General features: G+C 45.7%; 1 protein-coding gene across 2 annotated transcripts in view; it reads right to left on the bottom strand.

The window, feature by feature from the left end:
• LOC135900274 (WAS/WASL-interacting protein family member 1-like) overlaps positions 1 to 24545 on the bottom strand; it is a 40404-nt gene that overhangs the window by 6927 nt on the left and 8932 nt on the right. For both annotated transcript variants that reach the window (XM_065429714.2, XM_065429715.2), the window contains exons 4-6: positions 21477 to 22120; positions 13856 to 14180; positions 10183 to 10272 (exon numbers count right to left, since the gene is read on the bottom strand). In XM_065429714.2, coding sequence (XP_065285786.2) covers positions 10183 to 10272; positions 13856 to 14180; positions 21477 to 22120 — 1059 coding nt within the window. The remainder of the gene's footprint in view (positions 1 to 10182; positions 10273 to 13855; positions 14181 to 21476; positions 22121 to 24545) is intronic.

The raw sequence follows: 24545 nt of genomic DNA, 5'->3' as shown, positions 1-24545 counted from the left end.
CGCTGCACTAAGCATTTATCGAACTACCACACACCACCACATTCGATATACCAAACGCTGCGCCGCGTCTTTACAAGTGTGCTTCTCCTATGGGTATGCAATCACTTCTCGCACCACCGGAAATATTTAACGCCGACAATTTCGAAACGGCACTGTTTTGGCTGATGCTGGCCAAAAAGGCATTGAATCTGAGAGGCGGTACATGCCCTGGAGGAAAAACGAGCAAAGTGTGTGCTTCAGTTTTACTCACTGCACATATGGATGGCTAGCGCGAACTGTAGCCGTTCATAACCGGCAAGAGCAGATCGCCACTCTGCTTCAAGAACGAGAAAGGTCTCTTGATGCAGTATGTGTTGCACAAGAAAGCGTGGATGACACTATCTTTTTAATGAGTGGCCCCGCAAGATTGGCATGCCGAACAGGAGATGTATGTGCCACTGGGTTGCCCTCCTGTAGACTAGGGCTTCCCGCAAATGCAGTTTTAGGTTTCCATGAGCATCCAGAACCAATTCGGCACCAATCCCAACTTGGACAAATTTTTCAAGCACAGCTTAGATTTAACACGGAGTCTATCGAGGTCAGTGATGCACAAGACTCGACACTGTAATTTACAGACCCACAGTCAGTATTGAGTGCATTTCACTTGTGTTTTCGGGGTTATGCATGAATGGGGATGGTCTCAGATGTTCTGCAAGCTGAAAGACACTCTTGACTCTAACAGCACCTATGTAGTGTTGGCAGACACCGGTGCAGCCGTTGGAGTGCAAGGGCCAAGAACAAATGGACTAGGAGGCACCAGAACACCAAGTGGCAGCAAGAGACGCGTGGATGAGAAACAATGGCGACTGGTTCCAACAGGAAGTCGGTTCCGAAACAAAAAGCCAGACAAAATAGTCTGGCTGGTTGACTTGTTGCAGACATATGACAACCAGTCGTATAAACGGTGCACTGTAGCGGGCACATGGCTGAGCACATTCGTACACTATTCACAGTACAAGTGCGCTGATGGCAGCATAGTGCCTATCCACACAGGCTGGTTTGGTTTCCGTGCTGCGTCTATTTCTACCTTCTCTGGAAGAAAAAACACACAACAAGCACTTTAACGCACACGACATGCATCGTGGTCTCATGGCCGGACAATGCAGGCTTTTAGAGTCAGCGTTGCAATCATTATAACAAAAACTACTCCGCAGTCCGAGCGACTTCCAACTTTCGTGTACAAAAAAAAAAATAAGTGAACTTTGTATGTTCGACAAGGCCTTAGAGAAGGAAATCCACAAATTCCCGCTTTTCACGGTGTCAGGAAAACAGTACGAGACAAGTGGAGGTTTGAGATGAGCTTCAGATAGGCCTATCTTGTATTCGGAATTATCTACCATATATACTCGTGTAATGGCCGCACCCTTGATTTTTGAGAATGCTGGCACTGTTGTTGTTTGTGTAGTGCAAGAATTCCCAAGCTTTGTTTTTCTTAATTGGTGGTGAAACAAGGCAGCCGTGCCAAGTTTTCGGCGCCTCCAGGTAGCAAAAGCACAGCCTCCGGGATTTAGCGGCTGCCTCCGAGACACTGCCGTCACTGGTCTGTTGGACGTCACCATTTATTCCAACCAGCAGGTGACGTGCTACGAGAACAGCTCAGAATAGTTAGAGCCAGTACAAGCAAGTACTGTAGTTCAGTAAAGGCAAGTACCACCGAAAATATGTATGAAAAAAAAATGCCTTTTTCTCTGTGTAATCGCTGCAGCCCCGATTTTCACCCCAAATCTCAGAAAAAGACCTGCGGCCATTACACAAGTATATACTGTATATATCAAGCTATTTCCCAACCATCTATTGCCCAAACCAATCGATAGCTTTGTGGTGTAAAACTTCCGAGATGTTCAGTTGTGTGTGGTGTGAGCATATGAGCATATATGCAATGACAAGGTGACAGCACAGCGACGAAATGGCAACGATGGTGTAACGAAAGCATCGCGACAATGGAGTGACAACAGCATGACGAGAACAGAATGACAACCGCGTGACGATGTGACAACAACAGCATAACAAAGATGGCATTAAAGGGAACCTGAAACGATTTTATATATTTTCTACAAACATACTGAGTCATTAGAATAGGTCCTCCTGAGCATTAATTGACGCATCTAAGTGCTCCGCGTAAGGCATGTAATTTATTATAAGGTTTTAAAAATGCACATCACTGCCGATCGCAGCACACTGCTCGGCGGAATTTTAAGCCGCCCCTACCCATATGACGGAAATCACCCATATAACGTCAGTGGGGCGAGCTATCCGATTGGCTGACCAGGGCGTGTGATCGATAATTTTTCAAAATGTATGGTGAACAAATGATGTTCGTAACAGTTGGAGTGTTACTTAATTTGTTTTTATAAAAAGAAAGTAACATAAAGGGAATGCAGAAGAACAATTTTTCAGTACACTTAAGCACTTCCAGCACACAGCAAGTTTTGTCTGCTTGTGTTACAACGTGCTGCGTCTTTGACGAGAGCTCTGCCGTCAGTGTCGGTCTGTCTTTTTGCGAGCACTACGATTCGACTTTGTTGCGTTGTGGACTGCAAACGTAGCGACTGGCAATATGTCAAGCTGCGACATCGTGTCCCTCTGCAAGCCAGTAGATGAGCAGACTGGCTGCAGCGCATCGGGCTGCCGCTATCCGATCGGCGCCAGGATTTGTGCGATTGTGGCCGTCGCTTTACACCGGAAGATTACTAATGCAATAGCGTTTTGCGATTCTGGTATTAGGGTAAACTCAAGCGCAAGGGGACAGGGCCTGGCCGTGTCCCCTTGCGTGTCGTTTCGGTCTGCACGGTACAGCCACCTGGTGGCATAGAGCTCAACCACACACAGTAGCAGCAACAAAATAAGTTCTTCTTTGCTGCTGGTGTAAATTTTTCGCAGGAGTGTAATCGTTAACGCATTGTTTTTGTATATGTTTAACATGTTTTACATTTGGTTAAAGCAATATTAGCTCTTTCTTTGGCTGGTTAAGCGCCAACGGGTGGCTGGACCGTGGAGACCGATCAGGCAGCTCACGTACGTCTACGCTAAAGTTTATGCCTCTACCGTTGGGTCGAAACGTTCGGCTAGTGTGTTATTACCAGAATACCAGACACGTTCAGCGCTGCGACAGAAGGCTCGCAATGCACGCTGCTTCGATAGCTCTCGCTTGGGGTCGACGGCCAAGCGGCTAGCGGAGAGGTTTCGCGCGGGTGGGGGCAGGCTCCAAGACAACCGGAAGTAGATGATGTGACGTTGCATCGTGACACAGAACCAGTGAAGGCGGAGCTTAGCCGCGATCGCTCGGCGAACGAGTTGAGGAGGAAGAGCATGGCTAGGGATGAGGGTAACTTGCAATCGCGTGTAGCTCCATTACTATGTAACGCTTCACTTAAATTGTCTACAAAATTTGTCCGAACCGTTTCAGGGTCCCTTTAAGGCAATGAAATAAATGCCGTCACTGATGATGTGGTCACGATGATGGAGTGATGAAGACGGTGTGACAATGATAGAACTGCAACATTGGGGATTATAACAGCAGGATGATGGTGCATTGACAGCCAGCAGGACAAAAACTGACTTCACGACATAGAGCAGATTTCTTATAGCCTTGTTGTGCAAGTGTCAGCCATGCCGCTACTCTCTACACCAGATGTTGCCTTCTGGCGAGGACTGCGAGAGACAGGAGAAAGTGGCTGCACTTGAGGTGTATGTTTGCATATCGTTGCGTTTTTAAACATGTTCTTGTCACACCTGCTGAGGTGTTTGCTTTAGACATGTTTTTACCACATCTTCTGAGCGGGATGTACAAACGATATTCATCCGAGCAGCACTATGCTGTCGTTGACTGCACCAACAATCAGCGAACGAGGGAGCTGCTAACGCAAGAGCCTTGTGGTTGATGTTGATGGAGACACACAAGGTTCCTGCAGCTCCTGAGAAACAACACTATAGGATTAGTGGCTTTAAATTGAAAAGACTTCGTGCCAACCAAGCTTGCTAAGGTGAGTATTCATCTCGTTGTCAGTGTGCCCTGTTAGCGTGCCTCGTTAGCAACGCGGCAACTCGCCACATGCCGTTTGCAGTTCGGAGACTGCCGGCCAACAGCAGTCTTGCTGGCAAACAGCGAGATCTGCCTGTCACACAGTACAGATCTCCCTACAGCACTGCAGCGTGGCCACTCAGCAACAGAGCAGTGGTTGCAGCTATGTTCTGGCATCAGGGCAGCCTCACCGCCGCTGATCGCTCGCCACAAATATTGTCACTAAGCCTTTTCCAGTTCACTTCAAATCTATAGCAAACGGCGCTTCAGAATGAACCGCCGACGCTCTCAAGCAGCAGTGTTTTGTTACTGCTGTTGCCGTTTTGCCCTTTCATTGTAATAATTTCACACAAAGAAGAAAACGTGCTGATCTTTACGGTGCCGCCAGCTGCGATGCGAGCATGGCTGAGCCGCGGTTCACTGTCTCTGTCGGTAGCCATGCACTGCAGCTGGGCTTGACTTGTATCGGAACTCTCATTAGTGCTAAATGTTTGACCAAGGACTTCAAGTGGAATGCTGTGAACTTACTCTTGCGACCGACTCTGAGGAGTGTTTCGGTGGTATTGAGAGTGAACAGCACTAACAAATCTCCGGCTTAATAAAGCTCATGTTAAATCAAATTTTAAATTTATGCCCACTGCATATTTGATTTTTTTTTTGTGGGAAAATTTTGTTGTAGCCATTTTGGATTTTGTGCCGTTCCGAAATAGTGACACGCCCCCGCCACTCTGCCGATAATTTTGACTTGCTTGGAGGGGAAAGGGGGAGGAGAGCTTCCTTGGAATTTGCTTGGTAATCATAGAATGATATCACTATTAACTTATGTCACGTCGTGAATCACCTACCATAAAAATTTTTTTATCCTTCAAAACACAAGCAAAGCTAGACATAGATATCGTACTGGACAGCGGCTTTCTGTCTCTTTTCATTTCTACTAGTGCGCTGGAAGCCACACTGGGAGCAATGCCTCGGTGGCCCCTCCCAAAGGTCGAAAGTTAGACGGCTCGTGGCGGCACCCCATGGCGGCTGCAGTATCTACGTTGTGCTTTTCTTCTTGGAGGCCATGCACAGCAGACGCAGTCACACACAACTGTTGTGTTTAGACTGGCAGTTCAAAGATGAAATGGTTTTCCTTTTTTTTTCTTCTTCTTTTGTTTGAAATTCCATAAATATGTATTTTTCATTTGTTTACCTCAAATGAGCAATAACTGTATTACTGAAAATGTTCTTATCTTTTTTTTTTCTTGAAGGTGAGGGTGAATGCCTCAGGGTATACAGGGGTATGGGATGCGGGTGAATTACGAAACCAGACTTGTCATTACAGCTGCATGTGATGACGCTGCACGACGACACTGAGGAAGCGAGAGCAAGCGATCTTGCACTGCTTTTGAGACAAGATTGTAAATTCCCTCCTGCACGCAGTGCGATAATATTTCGCTAGCATGTTCACAGAAACTGACTGGCAATATTTTCTCACTATGTTCAAAAAGTGTTTCAGAGCCCCTTTAAGTGGTGCTGGCTAACACTCCCATCACAGAATGGCCACAGTTTGCACAAGCAATCGGTATGCAGAGCGAGCAACACTCAAAGCACCCTGCTCATCTTCCCCCCATGATGTGCATGTACTGCCTTCTATATTCAATGTCTTTTTGTTTCACAGCATTTGCCAAAAGAGTGCCATTTCAATTTTGTCAGCATTCTGCCCGACAATGCGACAAGACAACGAGTCTCCGTAAGAAGTAGACCTACAGGCATGTGGCGTGGGGCAGCATTTCATATAACAAATGTGGTGGTAGATGGGAGTTCGATGTACGCATAGTATATTTCTATACCTTTGCGTGGGATTTTCAACCGGATCTCACAACCGCTTCATATAGACAATAATACGACAAATTTGAGTTTTATATATCTGTGATTGACTGTTATCACCTTCATGCGTGCATTTTTGTTTGTTTCCTGCTCACTGTGCTCGGTGTTGCCATGGTAGTCGTCACTTTCATGCTAATGGCAGACACCACGAACGCCTTGTTGCGGCATGCTGCATTGCTTTTGATGCTTGACAGTCAGGGCTCCAATTCAGATTCCTAAAGTTCTGATGCAACTGGCAAATGACACTGGCAGTGAATAGAGGAAGCGGACGACAATGCGCAGTGTCCTGGGTAACACTGAATCCGGCAGATAACTTTCACCTCCTCTCGCACACTATGTGCTTCGGCGGCATAGGGTGTGTTCCAATCACGGATTTGGAGGCGTCACTCTGGGCCAGAAAGAGGCACTCGCTCGAGGAGTCTGTTGAGTGCTCCGACTCCATCATTTGAATTCACCGTTAGTGACTACGGTGTTGCGTTGCTTACCTCAAGGTCGTGTGTTCAATCCTGTCAACAGGGGCCACAATTTGGTGGGGGCGATATGCAAGAACGCTGGCGCTTGCGTTTAGGTGCACATTAAAATGTGGTCACAATTAGGGTTATGCGAATACCAAATATAGATTTCGCATCAAGTATTGAACCGATTCAAGAAATAAAAAGATGAATATTGAATCAAATATTGAATATAAAAAATCTAATTTATATATAAACATATAACGAATATAAAATTTAATGCTTGAAAATTTTGGGCAAGAAAACACAGCACTGCACATGCCTGCAAGTCTCCCAGAATTGCATAACAAGAATGTGGCAAGCTATTACTAACTTAGGTACATAGAAATCAAGCTATACAGTTATACAGTTTACCATTATTAAAGGGAATTCTAAATTAGTATGCAAGCACTGATATCAGCTCAGTTCTAGTAAACGAACATCTGGAAATTTTTTTTTTTATCAATAGAATTTTCATTGAACAGGATCAAGTGATTTTTTCCCTCTGAAACTAATGAATTAGCGGCATTCATTTGTACTGAATACCAATGAGGTAATCAGTAATTTATTAATCAGTAATTTATTGCATAAAAGGTTTTCTTTTCCAGTATTTCTCCAGAATACAGAAGGGCTGTCCCAACTTAATGGCAGGTAGGTTATCGTAAGGGCAATATACACGACAGAAGAAATGAAGGCATATCACATGACTCAATCATCACTCCCACACGTAGCAGTGCTGACGGTAAAGAGCAGGTGCCGTCTGCGCAGTTTCATTGTCAGGTTCAGCACATGATTTGCCACCAATCAAAGATTTTGAAATCTAGAGGGCCATGGCAAGTTTGCGCAGTCTATGGGGCTAGCGACGGTGCCGCGGTTGTGTCCGTATAATCACACATGTCCAATTTATCGGTCTTTGAATAATTGGAATGACTGATACAGAAATGGAAATTATGGCGTTACCTCACAAAAATATGCCCTGCCAGCAGCGCATGGTACTTAAGTTGAAATTCGGATCACCATTACATAATGGCCGTGTCCCAAGAGAGAGAGAGAGTAAACGTTTATTGTAACAGAGACTGTTTGGTGTCCCAAGGAAACGAATTGAGCACTCCTGAAACCAGGAACTTAGCATACCGTAAATGCTGCCAATACAAAAAATTGTGCAGATCCAACACACCATGGGAATCCATGTTATGCAAAGCATTTTGCAAGTATCTGGCTATCCAGCATTCTTTGGGGTTCCACAAACTGTTACCAGGCAAACTAATGTGTTTGTGTAAATTGAGTAGTTGAGGTCGTGAGAGTACATGCGTATGATGACAGCAGCAGTATGACGACCAGGTCGAAGATGATTGTACGGCAGCAAAAGCTTGACATCTATGCCGGCCGTTCAACACAAGCTTACGACATGATGATTGTTGGGTTCTGGATGGGTAGTGTGAGTGCAAGCGAAAGAAACACGGATTGTGATGTCACAACTATGTGTTATAGAATCGTACACACCGTATTTATTCGAATCTAAACCGATAGTTTTTTTTTCAAATAATCATATTCCAAACTCTAGGGTCGGCTTAGATTCGAGGATTTTTAAAAACGCGCCAGTTTTTCATTGAAACTGCTAAATATGGTGCATAGCTAGCGCCATCTAGAAATGTTAGTATCACAGCCGCTACTAGCCGTGCCAGTAGCCAACCGTACACAAGCGAGGTTGCTATTTTGACCCGTGTCGTGTCGGCCGTATCGGTGTGCGGCGTGGTGTTATCACGATGGCACCAAGCAGGACATGCCACTACAGTGCCGCTTTCAAGCGAAAAGTTGTGATAACCACACAGGCATAATCGAACCTTCAAGCCGGGTGGGACTTCGGCGTCGACGAGAAAAACGTCTGTTGTTGGAGGGGACAACGACAGCAGCTTTTTGCGTGTGCCGCAACGAGAATGGCATTTAGCGGACCAAAGAAAGGCCGTCACCACGAAGTGGAGACAGTTTCGGCCGACTTTGTTCGGACACGGAGAGCACCTGCTCTTCCAGTGACAACAGAAGTGCTCCAAGCGCAAGCTAGGGAACTTCCGAAGGAGCGAGGCCTAACGCCAAAGGATTTCAAAGCCAGCCGGGGCTGGCTTCAGAAATTCATGAAGCGCTTCGGCTTCAGCCTCCGACATCGCACTTAAATCACCCAGAAGCCGCCAAGCGATTTCGAAGAAAAGCTGATAGCTTTTCAGCGCTAAGTGCTGTGAAAGAGAGAAGCGGCAAATCGGCAACGCCGACCAGATGGCCGTGTATTTTGATATGCCAGTGGCGTATACCGTGAATGAAAAGGGGTGCCAAGGAGGTGAAGGTGCGCTCTGCGGGCTACGAGAAGCAGCGCGCAACTGTGATGCTGTGCTGCACAGCTGATGGACATGATCTCCCTCCTTATATGATATTTAAAAGGAAGACATTGCCTGCTCGAGAAACTTTCCCAAGAAATGTCATTGTGTGAGAAATGTCATTGGGTGGATGACGAGTGCGATGGTGGAAGAGTCGGTTAAAGATTGTGTGGCGACGACGTCCAGGAGCCCTTTTGACAAAGAACTCGCTCCTTGTCGTCGACCCTTACCATGGGCACTTGACCGACAACGTGAAGGCTGCGCTCGCCCAAGCGAACACGGACCTCGCTGTCATACCGGGCGACATGACGGGCCAGTTGCAGCCACTTGATGTCTGCATCAACAAACCTTTCAAGGACCGTCTGCGGAAATATTACATGGACTGGTTGACTGACGAAGATCACATGCTAAGAGCGACGGGCCGCATCAAACGTGCATCGCTATTGCAGCTGGCGGTCTGGGTAGCTGCAGCGTTGGACGACATCCCAGGTACTTTGATCGTGCGCGCCTTTAAAAAGTGCAGCATGTCTAATGCACTTGACGGTACCAAAGATGGTGCACTGTTTGAAGGTGACAGTGACAAGGAACACAGCGACGAGTCTAGCAGCGATGACGATGTTGAATGAGCTCTGCACATTCAGATTCAATAAATGCTGTTTGCATTTTGTGAACGCTGTCCTCACTTTTTTTTGTTCGGCCTACATTCGAGGCAATATTTTTTGGGGGAGGCTTCAGACTTCAGGGGGTCGGCTTAGAATCGGGGTTGGCCTAGATTTGAGTAAATACGGTACGTTTGGCTATGTCATGTGGCGTATGCTGAAACGACAATGGCATTTGTATTCCAGCGAAGACATGTTAAAACATGGTTAACTTGGGCCATCATGAGGTTGGCAGAACGTCGCACTGTTTCTACGTAATGTAAACTGGTACATATGAAGAAAGTGCTGGGAAAAGTGGGCCAGTCCCAAGGATAGTGCAGTCTGACACTGTGCCTCGAAGCATGCACTGTCACGAGGAAAGACAAGAAAGCGGCACATGGTGCACGTCCCAAGTTTTTCAAAGAGCTTGCTGCATTTCGAATGATAGAAGTATGCGTGTGATCGTAGCCTAGTGGCTTTAAAACACCTGGCTGCTGTGCTCCACAGCAAAGGCTCGTTTCCATCATCGATTGCACATTATTTTCTTTTTATTATAGCGAGGTGAGACAGGAACCCACCAACCTAACACAAACTGCCAATAACGAGGCAGAGAATGCTTCGCATTAAGAAAATACCAACAAACAATTACACCAGTCATACTCAATTTCTAGCACCGACACCTTTCCTGCTGAGAAGCACCTTGCCATACACAGCAACTCAAAATAATAATAGTTAAAAACAGAGTGTCTGCTTACCTTTACTAGGGTACCTTTTATCTTTTGTTGCAACGTAGTGAGGTGCAGGAATCTGGTCAATGGAATTAAACCTGAAACGGCTCTCGAATGCTGAAAAGAAAAGAAAAAGTATGTTTTGCACATATACAACTAGTGCGTTTGCTACAGCTCCTTTAGAATTGAGCACGTACAATGCTGTTTCTTGACCAGTTAGTGCAGATAGCAAAATGAGCACTAGTCACTGAAATGTTGATGACTGCCCAGTTGCTCATGAAGTGTGAAACACAGAAGAAAAAAAAATTAAGACAACAGTTGATGTTCATTGATTCGACTACACTTAATTCATTCTGTTCCGACCCAAACTTGTGTTGTTTCGATCCCAAAATTGGCCCTTGCCAGATAATTTGAACTTGGCTGGTTAGCACGCACGTGCCTGACCCCAATGGTGACCCCTGTGGCGAGCCCAATAGTGGCAGCCCCCTTTCTTGACAGCACTTACGGTACACTGAATGCCTCATCGCACATGTCAACTCCTATCAAAAACGCTTGTTTCCAGCCTGCCCCAGAAAGGTTTCAAACCAAGAACACTAGCTCACAATAAATTCAATATTTACCCGATTCTAATGCAATTTTTTTTTCTTGGAAATTTCGTCTAAACATTGCCTTGCATGGTGTAATTCGATATGAAACCGAAACCACGTTCGCAACAGCCTACCGTCAGACCAGCCTAGCCAGCGTCACCGCCATTGTTATCACAAATAGCGACCTTGGATAGCGACACAAGCACTCACATAGCATCACAATGACAACAAACTGCTTTCAGTCTGATTACAAAAGCACATTAAGTGATAAGTTGTTTTACACGTTAAGCTAGCAGCAAGTCGCGTCACGTGTTCTTGGCGTTCAGCAGAATTGCACACGTTGAGGGACGAACTAGCATAGTGGGTAGTCTAGGCATGGGCCACCATTCCACTGGTGATTGTTGTGGAGTTGCTTCGATAAATGCAGAATATAATTTGCGCTATGGACCGTACAGAGGACATATTGTAGAAAGCGATAAAGTGCTGTATGAGAGCGATCAAGATGGACATAAACTTCATTAAGTCAATAAATTTCCATTCTGTTGTAATCAAGCAGACGTTTGTTATACTGTGAAGGTAAAGTCTATTTGTTTTCTCCTTTTCTCGATGCCAGAAGGAGAGGCATGCTACGTTTTCTTGCTAAAACATCAGGTGCATGTTTGATTTCCACGTTATTTAGATTCTGTAACGTCATTTCTACATTAGTTCTCTACTTTTAATTCATAAAAATGGGTACACATTTGTTTTGGAGATGTGTTAATATTATAGCAAATACAGCTAAACTTCAATAGGACGAAGTCAGTGAAATCGGCAATTTGCTGCATTATATTGAAATTTTATTGTATAGAAATTCAACCTTTTATGCAAATAAGTACAGTCGCTGATCGATTTTTCTTACACGAAAAGGGGCCGTAGAATTTTCTAAATTATCGGGCAATCGAAAAAAGCAAATTTGAGTGAGAAAACAATTCACTTTGATAAATTTGGGAGTCGGCAACGAGTGATACAGTTGCATGCCACATATGCTGGCGACATCTTCTCGGCACTACGAATTAAGTGAAGCCAGCCAAGTTTGCGTGCACTCAGCCACTACGGTTGATAGTGTCGCCCACACTGGGACGACGCTATTGGGAGAAGCGCTGACAGTGGGGAGTGAATGCTTCGTCTGCATCTCGCTCCAACGCGTCACTGAAACTCGAGATTACACAACCTCCAATACTAAACACGCGGTAAATCAGCTTACATGGTGCCACGCTGTCTCGGCATGGGCACTCTGCATGCGCGGCAGATTACCTCTAAAGCAGGGTGCGCGGCCATGGTTGAGACGTGCATCAACTTACCCCCCCACTCTGCATCCTGCCCGCTTGATTGTGTTACTGTTTGCTCGCTCCCCTCCCCCTCTTTATCTTTGCTCACGTGGAAAGGCACCCACTCGTGAAGCCACCATATTTCTTGTCTCACCCTGGTACACTTTCACTTGCACCTAAAGCTCACAAGTGTGCAAGGCGCAATAGGATCTTATTGCACTTGTACTTTATACGGAACATGATGCGGCTCCACTTTGGCGGTCGCTCTTGTCGCATGTGCGCGATTTGAGAGGTGCATTTGCAAGCAGCCGCTTGAGATTCAATCACTTGACCATCTGCGTCTGCGGAAGTTTGCATACGTCTCAGCATTCCTTTGCGGCGGCAGTAAAATTTCGTTATATTAAAATCTCATACAAACACACTTTGTTATATCGAGGTTCTATATACATGGTGTTCTGTGGACAAGAGGTTATGAAAAGTTAAATACTTCATTATATTGAGAATTTCGTTGTACTGAAGTTCGTTATATTGAGGTTTAACTGTATTGCTGAATAAATGAGTGTGTGTCGGATTTTTTTTCTGCCTCTTGTGTTACTCAACTCGCCCAATATTTAGAGCAACTCGTCGGTCCTGACAGGATCGCATTAACACAAATAGACTATATTTGATTTCTGAACTAAAGTATGTTACCGCACAAGCTGTGGCCGCTGATACCATATGAACAGTGGAAGTAATCATAAAGAGGATTGCAAGTATAGTCAACTTCCCTTAATTCAACCTTTACGGGAGTGACAAAATTAATTGAATTAAACCAGAAACAGAAAAAACGCCAAGACACACTCTCGATTCATTTGGCAGTATTTGCCCAATTGTAACACAGCTCGAAGCAAACACGCCTGCTTTCTATTGTACAAAGTAGAAAACTAACATAGAAATGACATTAAAGTTCCTATATGAAGTAGGTATCCGATGCGCACCCTATTTTTTAGCATGAAAAATGAGCAAGGATCTAACATGTGTTGCACAATGGCAGCCAGTGGTTTCCTAAAATCAACTCTGCCAAACAGTTTTTTTCAAGTCAGGTTAACTTCAATACAATCATGTTATGCGGTAAAGCATATGAACACCGTGAAAGATTTTGGTTTTATATCTGATTGCACTGGCCAGATATTTTTGAACCATTTTCTTGGGAAAAAAAAAGGTGCACATTAGAATCAAGTGAATACCACAATCAGACATTGTGAGCTATTGCTATTGCTTGAAAATCTTCTTAGGACAGGTCGAAAAGAGGTGTTTTAGATAGACAAATCATGTTCAACAATTTCACTGTCCCCTAAGCTCTGCCGAAACATGCTGCCACTAAAAGGGTTGCTGCTGGGGTCACCATAGGAGCTGCACACATGTATGCTGACTGGTCAGGTTCGAATCATACAGCAAAGGCCAAATCTAGGATCAAAAGAACAAAAGTTTAGGCCCATAGAAATGCATGAGGGCTCGCCAGGACTTGCATTTGGTCCAGCTGGTGATGCTTTACAGAACCACAAATGATACTGGATAGCAAGCTACTTGCAAAATCCTTCACAAAACATTGGTTCCCACAGTGAGTGGGATCAACAAAAATTTTTGGTGCTTTCATGCGACTTTGACTTCAATGAGCAAGGTCTGGCATGGTGGACTTGTGCTACACTTCGATGGCAACTGTAAAATGGGGATTGCAGTTTATAAGATGGTCACACTCCACACACTCACACTCCACTTATAAGGTGGTCAACTCCACAAACAATATGGCACAGCCTTTGCATTCACCTGAAGAAGAGGCCGAGGCAGGGTTCCTGACCGAGGAGCTCCTCTGTGGGGGTGTGGGTGATGGCCGCGTGGGGGCCACCATGGCTGTGGGCTTTGCTGTCTGGTGGGGTGGCTGGGGAGGGGCACCCCTTTGGGGCAGCTGAGGTGGTGCACTAGTAGGCAGAGGGGGTGGGATGCTGGTCGGCAAGGGAGGGGGCCCACTGCTAGGCAAAGGGGGAGGCGCACTGGTTGGCAGCGGAGGTGGCTCTCGGCCCCTTGGAGGAGGTGGTGGGCGCCCGACAGGTGCCTGGCCACGCGCAGGGGGCGCAGGAGGGACCGCACGGGCCTGGTGGTCAATTGAGAAGAGAACCAGAGAGCGTCAACTAACAGCAACCACTAAGTTCAGAACCTCTGCATAGAGCAAAACTCTCATCACAGCAAATGCAAGTGCCAACTCTTACGAAACCTACGCATTTACTTTGCTTTCCACACTATAAAAGGAACCCAACATAATCTTTAAAATGCCAGAAACTCAATGCATACAAATGGTGACTATTTTCTTTTCATGTATGTGCAGTTGTACAGTGCACATACTGAATGGAATTTTTTTTGTTGAGAAGCTTAGCATGACGCAGTTTCAACTTCCAGCGTCCAGTAATGATAATTCCACAAACACAAGCAAAGAAGAAAAAAAAAGAGATAATTCTAAAACCAAATTTCATACAGTTCCCTATTGCTCTGACAATTTTCAACTACTTTGTACAAAAACTTCACACCAAAGCCAGCCCTCTATAGTGAACTCTTGCCGTCTTAACTACAACCTAATTGTCCAATACTTACACATATTTTTCATAATCTATGCAGGGCACGTTTTTTAAACAAGTCAGGCTAACTGCTGACACTGCTCACTACGCCAAAACCATTACAGAGATGACCCACTAGAGCATTTTCTCCGCTTTCACTGAGTGTCAACGAGTTCAGCCTACACTGGCGTATGCAATAATGTGAGACTCGGAGACCTTCAATCAACCCTATTTTCTAAGTTTCTTGAGCTCCAAAGTCGAGCACAGGTATTTCGCTTCACGGCTGGACTTGCATGAGTAAATACAGCAGGCTTCAACCACGAAAAGCAACAAGAGCTAAGTACAATGCAAGTAAACAATTCTAACAGTTGGGTCAGTGCACTAAGCAAGACATGCCTCCATAAATGCGAAAAAGCTAACAGTGAATTTCACTATAGATATGGAACAGGTTCAGGTCTTTCCGCTAGCCACTTTACATCAACACGCCTTGCGGCAGATCCCTCCTTGTTTCACTGTGAAAGCACAGAATCAACAACTGGAACGTACTGCAACTCTCAACTGCAACTGGAACTTCCATACCACTTGTATTTGCCACAAGGAAGATTCAAGCGTCACTTTATCGAATTTTCATTTAATGAAGCTTTAAAACCATCAAAGCTCCTTCCTTCCCCTGGAATGCCTTCCACATAGTCTAACAGCGTTACAATGAAGCCACATCCAACACGAAAATGCCTTGTTTATATACAATATTCATTATATGCATCATTGCTGATATCAGCAAAAAAAAGGGGGAGAGGGAAAAGGAGAAGAGCAGTCAGGTCTTCTGCCAATTCTCATGGCTTGCAGATTTTGAGCAGCCTGCTGGGTGCTGATACATGGCATGGCGTAGGAACAGCAATAAGTTACACACACATCCTGCACAGCCACTAATGTGCAACTGTGCAATCACTGATCGCACAGGATCGGCATATTGGCTTGATGGCTATAATCCAACCAATCCAAGCCGCTTGCCAAATTGCATGTGCACATCCAGAATGTGCTATTTCAAGTTGTCCTTGCTGAACACAGTCACTAAATGATTCTTCGCACACGAAGGAGATCGAATGCAGACCTGAAATCTGCTACCCGCGCAGTCTTATGAGGTCTACTAGTACCAACATATTCGCAGCAAGGTTTCCGTGATGACTTGTCACCACCCACTCCACTGGTTGTCAGCAAATTTTTGTTACAGCCATACTGCCAAGCCCACTAGTCTTAACGAGCACTGCTTCATTGGCAACCAAAGTTGCTATTTGATGCCTAGTTGACAGGACAGCAATTTCATTTCTTATCACCATGTTTTCAGAATCGTCTGCACAGATTATGTCTGAAAAATTTAGCGGTACACTCAACAGCTTCTGAAATTTTCGTTTGGTTCTAAGAGTAGGCGGTGGTGCCGTGGGAAAGTACAAGTATAGTAGAACTTCAGTGATACGATCTTGTTTCGTATGATTTTCCAGCGTCAATGTTCACAATCGCCAATGCAAAAAATGACCCGGTACAGTTACATTTATTTTAAAGTGAAGTTTTCTTTGCCTGGTTCCTTCCTTTCCACTACTGCTGCTGCCTTGCATGCCACATTGTAGGGTGGTTGAGAGCTCACAGCAGGTGTGCGGGTGATGAGATAGGCGACATCAAAGACGTTTCAGTAGAGCAGGGCCACAATGCCCTCTGATGAGGCTTGGGAAATGCAACAATGCCCTTTTGGCACCGTAATTAGGCGTGAGCCCCCACAAAAGCATCGCAGGGGCTGCCACACTTGCTTCCATGCTCACATGCAACAGGAACAACAGGGGAGGTAGAGAAAATGTTAGAGAGGGAGTAGAGATTGAGGAGGCAGGAAATGGGTATAACTAAATCTCGTACTGATGGAGTCAGGAAACAGCTGATTAACCCTACCCCTCTGGGCGTGTGGCAGTCCACCTAACATGATGCGGGAGAAAGAAAATGCATCGTCAGAAATCATTACTCATTTGTGCTCTCTTAGAGGGAGACTAAAGGTTAATATTAACTCAACGTGAACTGTTGAAATACCATCCCAGAAACCTCGAAATGCTTGTTTCATGAGAAGAAGAGACTTATTATAAGAGAAAATGCATTCTGAAGCGTCCGCGTACCTCTAGCGCAGTTCAAATCGCCCGCCCTCCGATCGAGGAGTGGTGACGTCATGGTCTCATAGTGACGTTGTGCCGTCGGTAAGTAAAACGGCACCTGCAGATGGCGCTACGGCTTTTCTACGCAAAACGCAAACACGCCGCCAAAAACAGAGCCAAGACAGAGCCGACAGCAGCGCAAAGGTGGAACTATGTGGTGGCTAGCAGAAGGAAAAGCAAGCGACGATAAGCTGGTCCTTTATTTTATGACGCCAACTTTGACGCTCGTTGCAATGGACGACCCTGACGACGACACATTGGCTTGCGATGCTGGGCTCGACTTCAGCGATTTTAGCACTGATGAACGTGACCTGCTGCTGAGGGCTCGCGCTGCCGGCGTTGTTGCGTACTACTACAACGGCAACTGTATGTCATGGCTGTACATATTTGCACATTGTAGCTTTTCCTTCGTGAAAACCAAATGCCGCACTCACTACCCCATCGCCGACCTGCAGCTGTTCTTGCGCTTCGGAGAATGCAGCCAAGACCGATGGAACAGCGCTACGGGAAAGCATTGCTTTGAAAGGCACTCCACACAACTTCAGTAAGTCGGCGTTGAACTCGTGATCCTCTGGACGAAAGTGCAACGAGCACACTGTGCGATTTTTCGGCTCTTTGCCAACCCACTGTGGCAGAAGAACGGCACTTAACCACTTCGAAAGGAGAGGTTCACTCGTTGGCACACAGTGATAAGTAACGTTGGATTCACCGCTGCAACTGTCCTCGGCCAAGTTCCGCAGACCGTTCGCGCATCCCACGGTATCACATCGACGTGGCATTCTCACTGCTTGTTCCAAATGCAAGTTTCGCGAGCCAGCAGAACCAGCGCAACACGACGCGATAACGAAACAACTGAAACTCCAAAATGCGCGCAGCACAGAGTCGAGCAAAAGCGAAACATTTCAACCACCCATACTGCTACAGAAGGGCAACATCAAAATTTTATTTTTTCTTAGGATCAAACAGAAGTAGACAAGTAGCATTTTCTTCCGTCTTATAACCTAATGAAATGATCTTTTTAATACAAGTAGTTGAGTACTAGAGACATAAATTATGATAAGGAGTGCCTTCGTCATCAGGCTAGTACCAGTATGTCGCTGGGGGGTCTCAAATCGTGTCATGCATTTACCTCAATTTCTCGGTTACTAAAGCTCTGTTTGTGATTATACTGACGCCTTAGACATTCTAGAGTATTGCTTTATCACTTTAACTTGACTTCATAGTAACCTTTAATGTCTCTTGAAGTAAAAGAGTGAGCGAATAAGTGACACAGCTATCTATGTTCTGTGCACTGCATGGACAAACACAAGAAGTGCAGGCAAGATAACATTTAACGTCACATCACGACTGTCATATGCCATCAACATCACTGCCTAACACCATCAATGAACGCAAACAGCACAGAAAGGTTCGCTTACATCTATTCCCACAGTACGTGGGATCTGGATATTCTGTTACTGCTGGATAAGTTCCCTGAAATCACCATCTTTCAGCAACAACATTCGGTACATCACCAAAGTGCAATTGTATGATGCGTTTTCCAGCCACTAGATCTCGTGTAAACAAGAAATGGTTAGGGGCACACATGATCAAGAACAGTAGGAACCCACAATGCCAGCTTCTCCACAGTACTTGTCTGCCCATGTCACGTGAAAATGCCACTACACTTGGTTTCCTATTCTGATAACAGCAAACCTGCTCACGGATCATCGCATGTTGCCATTAGCAGTTATCGCCGCCAACCAATTGCGATAGGCATCTTCACTTAATTGCTTCACAGCACATACGTGTGGCTTTGAAAAAACATAATGCATGCTTTTAATAGGCAGTAACTCAAACGTGCCGCTGTTTCTTGATGCAGGCAGTGTCAAGTGAGCATCACCTTTTGCTCTGGAGGCATTGTGGCTTGTGTTCCAGTGTTGCCAATCAGCTCGATTTCGTTTTTGTTTCCCATCACCATCTTAAAATGCCAATGCATGTCTCGGGTTGCTCAGGCCCCTTGAGCTTGATGGATATCGGCGTCTTGTGTCACACCGATTTTCGCCAAGTGGGCACATCAAAACTACCTGCTGAAATGCTCCGTCCAACGAAGCTGCTGGTGCAAGCTGAATTGGTGGAGCACGAATGTAAGCTTGCTGAAACCACAAAAATGTCAACGCACGTCTCTGACCATACCAGATTTACGCATAAAATCTTGGGTCACTCGGGTCCCATGATCTCAATGCATGTTAGCATCTCGTGCTGCAACGATTTTTGCCAAGTAAGCACATCAAGATGTCCCGGCAAAATGCTCTGCCAAATGAAGCTGCTGACTCAGGCCGAATTCCAAGCAACGTGAAAGTAAGCATGTCGAAACCACGACAACATCAACGCACGTCTCAGGCCGCACCAGATCAACGCAACGCTTCGCATAACGTAAAGGTCAATTACAGTAGAGTCTGCCAAATCTTTTACTGACTTTGGATCCCATGTTTTCCCGGTTAGTACGTTTTTCTTGCATTCTTTGTTCCAAAATTTGTAAATGAGGTTCTACTGTAATCATACTGGTAAAAAAATCAGGCATTTGAAAAACCAGTTTCAATTTAATGGAAGCTCTGCACATGGCACTTGCTCTTTGGCAGCCTTGGCAAGGGCATATGCCATTGCCAGCTCAGCATATTGCTGACACCCTTTCTGGATGCATTTAATTCATGGTCATGAAAATGGTCAGGAAAAAAGCAGCAGAAGACGTGAACTTGTGGGAGCTTACGAGGGAGCTGCACCGATCTGTGGATTTAGTGGATTCTTGATGTGAACAAATGATGATTGTGGGTATAATGACGTAATAAAGGCAGCATGGGACGACCATGCTTTTGAGCACTTCACACACATTTACATCGGTGTGCCAACACTAGACTGGTGTCTTTATAGACAAGTGCCAATATTTAACACGATAGCGCTAAGGGTCCTGTGTCGCAGAAAATTTGACATCCAGCATCAGACATTGCTTTGGCAAAAAGAATTTCGTACCAAATTCCATACCAGGCATGCCCAACCATTCTTCTACCACCAAAGTTGGTCATACCTTGCCTTACATTCCTTACAAAGTTATTCCTCAGAATTTTGAGAGCAGAAGTCCACAAACAAATGTAATGGGAAAAAAATACCGACAGCGCACATCTGTTATGTTTGCTCTTCTCAGACAGAAATATTAAAAGTGCAAAACAATAACAGGAGATTTCTACGAGAAAGCTTGCCTTCGTGCATAGCGTTTGCCGCCAGCGTTTCTCGGTAAACGTTATGGATACATAAGCTGCAATTGCTGGGAAGCATGAAAAGCAGTCAGGGATCTTTGAATGTTATCGCGTTCCACTCTAAAAGGTGAAGCTTAAGCGCCCTGCGAATTTTTGTCTCAGCTAAGAGAAAAACACAATAGAAATACTTATATGGAACGGCCAGTCATTTAGTGTCCCTATATTCAAATAACAGGACAAACGAATTGAGGTTAAAGCATATGAGGTCGTTTTCTCATCAATGTGCTGTTTCTAATTAATGGTACCTAGCTTGATAGCTGCAGGATCGCCACACATCTGTGTTAGTAAGTTGTCGCAATAACACTATTTAGAAACTGGCAGCATTCCCTGAAGCCACTGTCTCTGAACCTCTTGCCGTTTGTTGATACAAACCAAAGTATTTTCAGAAGTTAGCAGTTGAATGACTGGCCAAACCAGCTGGACCTAATCATACTGACTTAACTGCCGCAAAGCTAAACCTGAACTATAGATGAGGTGAAATGAATGTGCTTGCCAAATTAAACACACTACATTACTGAACTGAGTGACACTTTAGGTTTAATACAGCCAATGACCGAATTTTCGGATATGGTTGATAATTTGGACAACTAACCCCATAGCACCAGTGTATATTTGGGATGCTCAAAACTTTCGTTGACCTATTTTCTGGACTTTATGCCGTGGACGCAGGTATCAAAATTACATGGATTGAAGACACCACCACCGCCATTTTGACTAGCTCGCAGATTTGAACCAGTGCTCTCACACACTGATCCACTAGCGGCCGTAGCGACCACCATGCCAATGCTAGGCCTAGCTAGCTGCTTCGACATTCACTACTAAGCTTCATGCTGTTCGGTGCTGTGTTGATCTTTGAACGAATTCGCTGCTGTCAGCAATAGCAACCTTTGTCATCCTCGCCGATGGCTCGAAGTGCGGGAAGCATGGCAAGAGTTAAACAATGCATAAAAAAACGGTTCCCAAAAGTCAGCTTCACCGCAGTACAGCAGTGTTACGCGGTGAAGCATACGCAATGTATTGCGGAGAAGCATATTAAGAGAGGAAGGAGGCCACTGTTGCAGGACACAGATCACTCGCCATCTCTTGTCACAGTACAAGCACCAATATATTTAACAAGTATAATGGCATGCCTTCAGAGCTATTTGACCTGCCTGTGGCGATTTGAGCACATAGGAGCAGTAAATGGCATGCATTCATTTTTTCAGACTGCCCCAATTTTCTGATGTTTTTCCGGGCCCTAGGGGGTCTGAAAGACCAGACGTCTGTAGTCCCTAGTCTCCTAGCTAAATAACGGGTCAATCCAGATGAAATGAGGGCTAGCTCCACTGCTAGAGACAGGGACGATGCAAAGTACCTTGTGCACCTGGTGAAGATTGCTAGGCACGCTGACATTGCGTGGAGGGGGTGGAGGACCCGTTGGCTTGAGCTGGGGCCCCGGAACATCACCGTCCCGCGAGTCCGGAGCACCGAAGCTCTGCCTACGGGCCAAGGGAGGGGCGGCACCAGGTACCGCCAACCGATTGCTGTGATGCGACGGTCCCATGGTGCCAAACTTGGAAGCCGCGGCAGTCACTGCCGTAGTGACCACTGCAGGGCTCTTGGGCGGTGGCGGGGGCTTGACAGCAGGTGCTCTCAGCGGCCGCTGCTTGGCGCCTCCCCCGAGGCTCGACTGGGAGGCGGACCTTGTCACCCCCGGGGGCTTGCTCGGGAGCGGAGGGCCCGTCCTGCTACGGCCAGCCACCGGGGCAGCGTCTGATGCGGTGGCCACGGCACCTACGTTGGGTTTGTGGCTTGACGGGGGAGGAGCAGGAGGTGGACCACGAGGGCTCACGTCAGCGGGGAATGGTGAGGGCGCCACACGGCGCACAGGCGGGGTTTCACTGGACGGCGGTGGCTGTACAGAGTGCTTGTGTGAGCTACTCAAGGCAGGACTAGAAGAAGAAAGGGGCTGTCGAGGTCCAGAAGAAGGTGCGCTGGTTGCTTGTAGCTGTCCTGTCCCTGCATCACAGATGCAAATGTGATGGATTACACTACAGTGAACACCAATGGCACATTACGCTGGCCGTTTCTGAGCACTTCTGGAAAGGTTCAAGAGCTATTGAACAGTGCAAGTAAGCTTTATTGAGACAGTAAATATGTTCCTATAGTGCTAACAGAGCCATGATTCTTTGTCCATGCAATAAAGCTGCTTCGTTACTTTAGATGGCCATCACAGCACTGTAGGAGTGCTCTGAAGTGACCAATGTAATGTACAAAATGGAGGCTCAATCCCAGCAGAAGGAATAAAAGAGACCAAGTAATTTTCCTAGCTGCTCCACATCTCTAGGTGCTGTGCAGTAGCTTCATCGAAGTAGTTGTTTCTTTGTAGATGCAGCTTTCTATCCGTTCTTAAAGCACCAGTGAAGCACAGTCATGCTCGGCAGTTATAGTAACTTTCTTAGAGATAAAACAATCAACATGTTCCATTATTCTGTTGATAAAGACCTGTCAATAGTAGCTCTCATTTTAGTTTCATACCTGTGCACAATGTATCTCAAGTCTGCCAGCAATAACAGGTCTTGAAAGCAGGTATGAGTGCACACAAATGTCTCCACTGACCTATGAAAAGCTATGAGAACAGTCAGTTAACACTGCAAGCAAGACAGTGCTACAAAGCATTGGACTTTGAATGAGTTTTAGGCAACTTGCTCTCAGCGTGCAGGCTGTTGTGTGAGTGCACCAGACTCCTCATGCATATTAACCCTTTGACATCCGAAGGGAATACAGTTAAAGCTCGATACAACGAAGTAGGTAAAACCGGTAATTTGCTTCATTATATCGCCATTTCAGTGTAGTGAAATTCGACCTCTCATGCAAACAAGTACAGTTGCCGATCAATTTTTCTTATGTGGAGAGGGGCCACAGAATTTTGCGAATTATCGGGCAATCGCAAAAAGCAAATTTGAATAAAAAAACTATTAATTTTGATGAATCTGGGAGTCAGTGAAGAATGGTACAGTTTCATGCCACGTCGACGACATCTTCACATAGGTGGTACGAATTAAGTGAAGCCAGCCATGCTCTCACGTGCATTCCACCCCCGTAGCTGATAGCGTCGCCTGCACTGGGACGACTTTATCATCAAAAGGGCCAGCAACGGGGAGCGAATGCTTCGTCTGCCTCTTACTATAAGGGGTCACCAAAAGTCGAGATTACGCAACCTTTAATACTTAAAGGGACACTAAAGTGAAAAATTACTTCTTCTGCATCAGTAAATTACCATTCTACAACACCAAAAACACCACTCTTGCAACGATAAGACGTTTGGTAAGCCAGAAAAAGCGCAAGAACGAAATACGGGTGGCGATGCCTACTTAAGTTCCCGCACCTGGGGGCTGTGACGTCTTGGAATTTGATGGCATCTTCTAGGGTCGATTAATTATATATATCGGTACAGAATGACTACATTGTGTTCTAAAGGAGCCAAATATTAAACATGGCAAGTTTTGGGAACCTTTATTCAGCCAATGCGGCCTAAATGTGAAAACATACTTTGGAATCCCTGACGTCCCGCTGACGTACCGGCGCTGACGTACCGGCGCGAAATTCAAATACTGATACTTGGACCTTCATTTTCTCATCTAATAATCAAACTATTTTTTTGAGATGACTGCCTGGCAGGGTTCTCAAACAATGCTTCATTAGTCTAAACTGATTTATTGTTTCGCTTTAGTGTCCCTTTAATGCGCAGGAAGAATGATGCCATGCTGTCACGGCACGCCCACTCTTTGAACACGCAGCCAATTACTTCTAAAACAGGGTGCGTGGCTGTGTATGCGCTCAGCCGTGCTTACAGCCATGCGCAGTCACAGCCAGAGGCTCGCTAGAAATCAAGACGTGTGCCAACGTATCCCCCTGCCCCTCGCGCACGCTTGGTCACGTTATCGTGAGCTCTTTCCCCTCCCCCTCTTTCCCTTCGTTCGCGCAGGTAGGCGGCACTCGTGCGTGAAGCCACCATCTTTCTTTCTCACCCTCGCACCTAAAGCACTAAGTGCGCGAGGCACGATAGGATCTTATCGCACTTGGGCTTTATACGGAACATGATGCGGCACCACTACAGCGGTCGCTCTTGTCGGGCCGCACACGATTTGAAAGGTGCGTTTGCAAGCAGGCGCTTGTAATTCCATCATTTGACCATCAATGTGCGTGGAAGTTTCCATTTATTGCCTTGGCATTTTTTCCTGCAGAAGCGAAATTTCGTTATATTGAAATCACATACAAGCACACTTCATTATATTGAGATTCTAATTACATGGCGTTATATGGACAAGAGGTTATGAAAAGTTCAATACTTCCTTATATTGAGAATTTTTTTACATTAAACTTCTTTATGTCGAGGTTTAACTCTATATACTTCCCACGGTTGTAGGTGCCTAAACAATTT

The sequence above is a fragment of the Dermacentor albipictus genome, chromosome 1 (assembly GCF_038994185.2).
Source record: "Dermacentor albipictus isolate Rhodes 1998 colony chromosome 1, USDA_Dalb.pri_finalv2, whole genome shotgun sequence".
In the NCBI taxonomy this organism is placed as follows: domain Eukaryota; kingdom Metazoa; phylum Arthropoda; class Arachnida; order Ixodida; family Ixodidae; genus Dermacentor; species Dermacentor albipictus.
Note: the sequence above shows the minus strand (reverse complement) of the source record. Positions and strands in the feature narration are given on the sequence as shown.